Source organism: Pteropus alecto, unplaced genomic scaffold (genome assembly GCF_000325575.1).
Source record: "Pteropus alecto unplaced genomic scaffold, ASM32557v1 scaffold98, whole genome shotgun sequence".
In the NCBI taxonomy this organism is placed as follows: domain Eukaryota; kingdom Metazoa; phylum Chordata; class Mammalia; order Chiroptera; family Pteropodidae; genus Pteropus; species Pteropus alecto.
This window is the reverse complement of record NW_006443570.1, coordinates 1511113-1511850: the sequence shown is the minus strand read 5'-3', so window position 1 is coordinate 1511850 and position 738 is coordinate 1511113. Positions and strand designations below refer to the sequence as shown.

Here is a 738-nt window from a genome sequence, read left to right as displayed (position 1 = left end):
GAAAACCCATCAAGAATTATTTCCCCCTCTGTGAAAATACCCAATTCGAGAAATGGGATCCAAGAAGCAGCATGACCAAAAAAAATGTAGTCTGAGGTCTTACAGATTTCAATAGTATTTTGATAATAGATGACATTCACCTGTCCAGATGAACCCAATGATTATTCAGCCAAATAAACATAACAATTAAAAAAATATATTTCTTTCCATTAAAATGAAAGGTAGGTTTTCCATATCTGAGTCATCTGGTCTACCCCAACATCCGATGAACTACTGAGGCAAGTGAATACTGGACAGACAGCTTCTGGATTTTTCATTGTTAAGTACTGAGCGAAGCAGCCATCGGTCAGCAGCAGCTTGGGAGGCAGGGATCACAGCAGGGCTGAGTGAAGGTTGTGAGGTTGATGGTCTCCAGACCCGGGGTGGGCAGGCAGGAGTTGAGCAGGAAGCAGGTGGGCACACAGGGCTGAGGAACGTGGCAGGGTGGGGGGCAGTTGTCACAGCAGGTTGGCTCCAGTAACCAAGTCGTGTGTGGGCAGGTGCTGGGCAGGCAGACTCCACAACGGCAGCATTTGTCAGAGGAGCAGATGGTGGTGGCGGGGCCCGTGGGGACGCTGCAGCAGCAGGGAGCACAGCAAGCCATGGCGGTGGGAATCTCTGTGCTTTTGGTTTCTCAGAAAGGAAGATGAAGTTTCTGAAGTGCAAATGTTTCCTCTTGCTTTGGGGCTCTTATATACT

At 48.4% G+C, this 738-nt stretch overlaps 1 protein-coding gene across 1 annotated transcript; it reads right to left on the bottom strand.

Annotated features, from left to right (window-relative positions):
- Positions 1-346: 346 nt before the first annotated feature.
- Positions 347-643, bottom strand: LOC102896658 (keratin-associated protein 3-3). The gene has a single exon (XM_006924657.1). It carries the CDS (start codon positions 641-643, stop codon positions 347-349), a length of 297 nt encoding a protein of 98 aa, XP_006924719.1.
- Positions 644-738: the final 95 nt, after the last annotated feature.

Coding starts and splice junctions, on each gene's coding strand:
- LOC102896658 (XM_006924657.1), bottom strand. CDS start 643: ATGGCTTGCTGTGCTCCCTGCTGCTGCAGCGTCCCCACGGGCCCCGCC.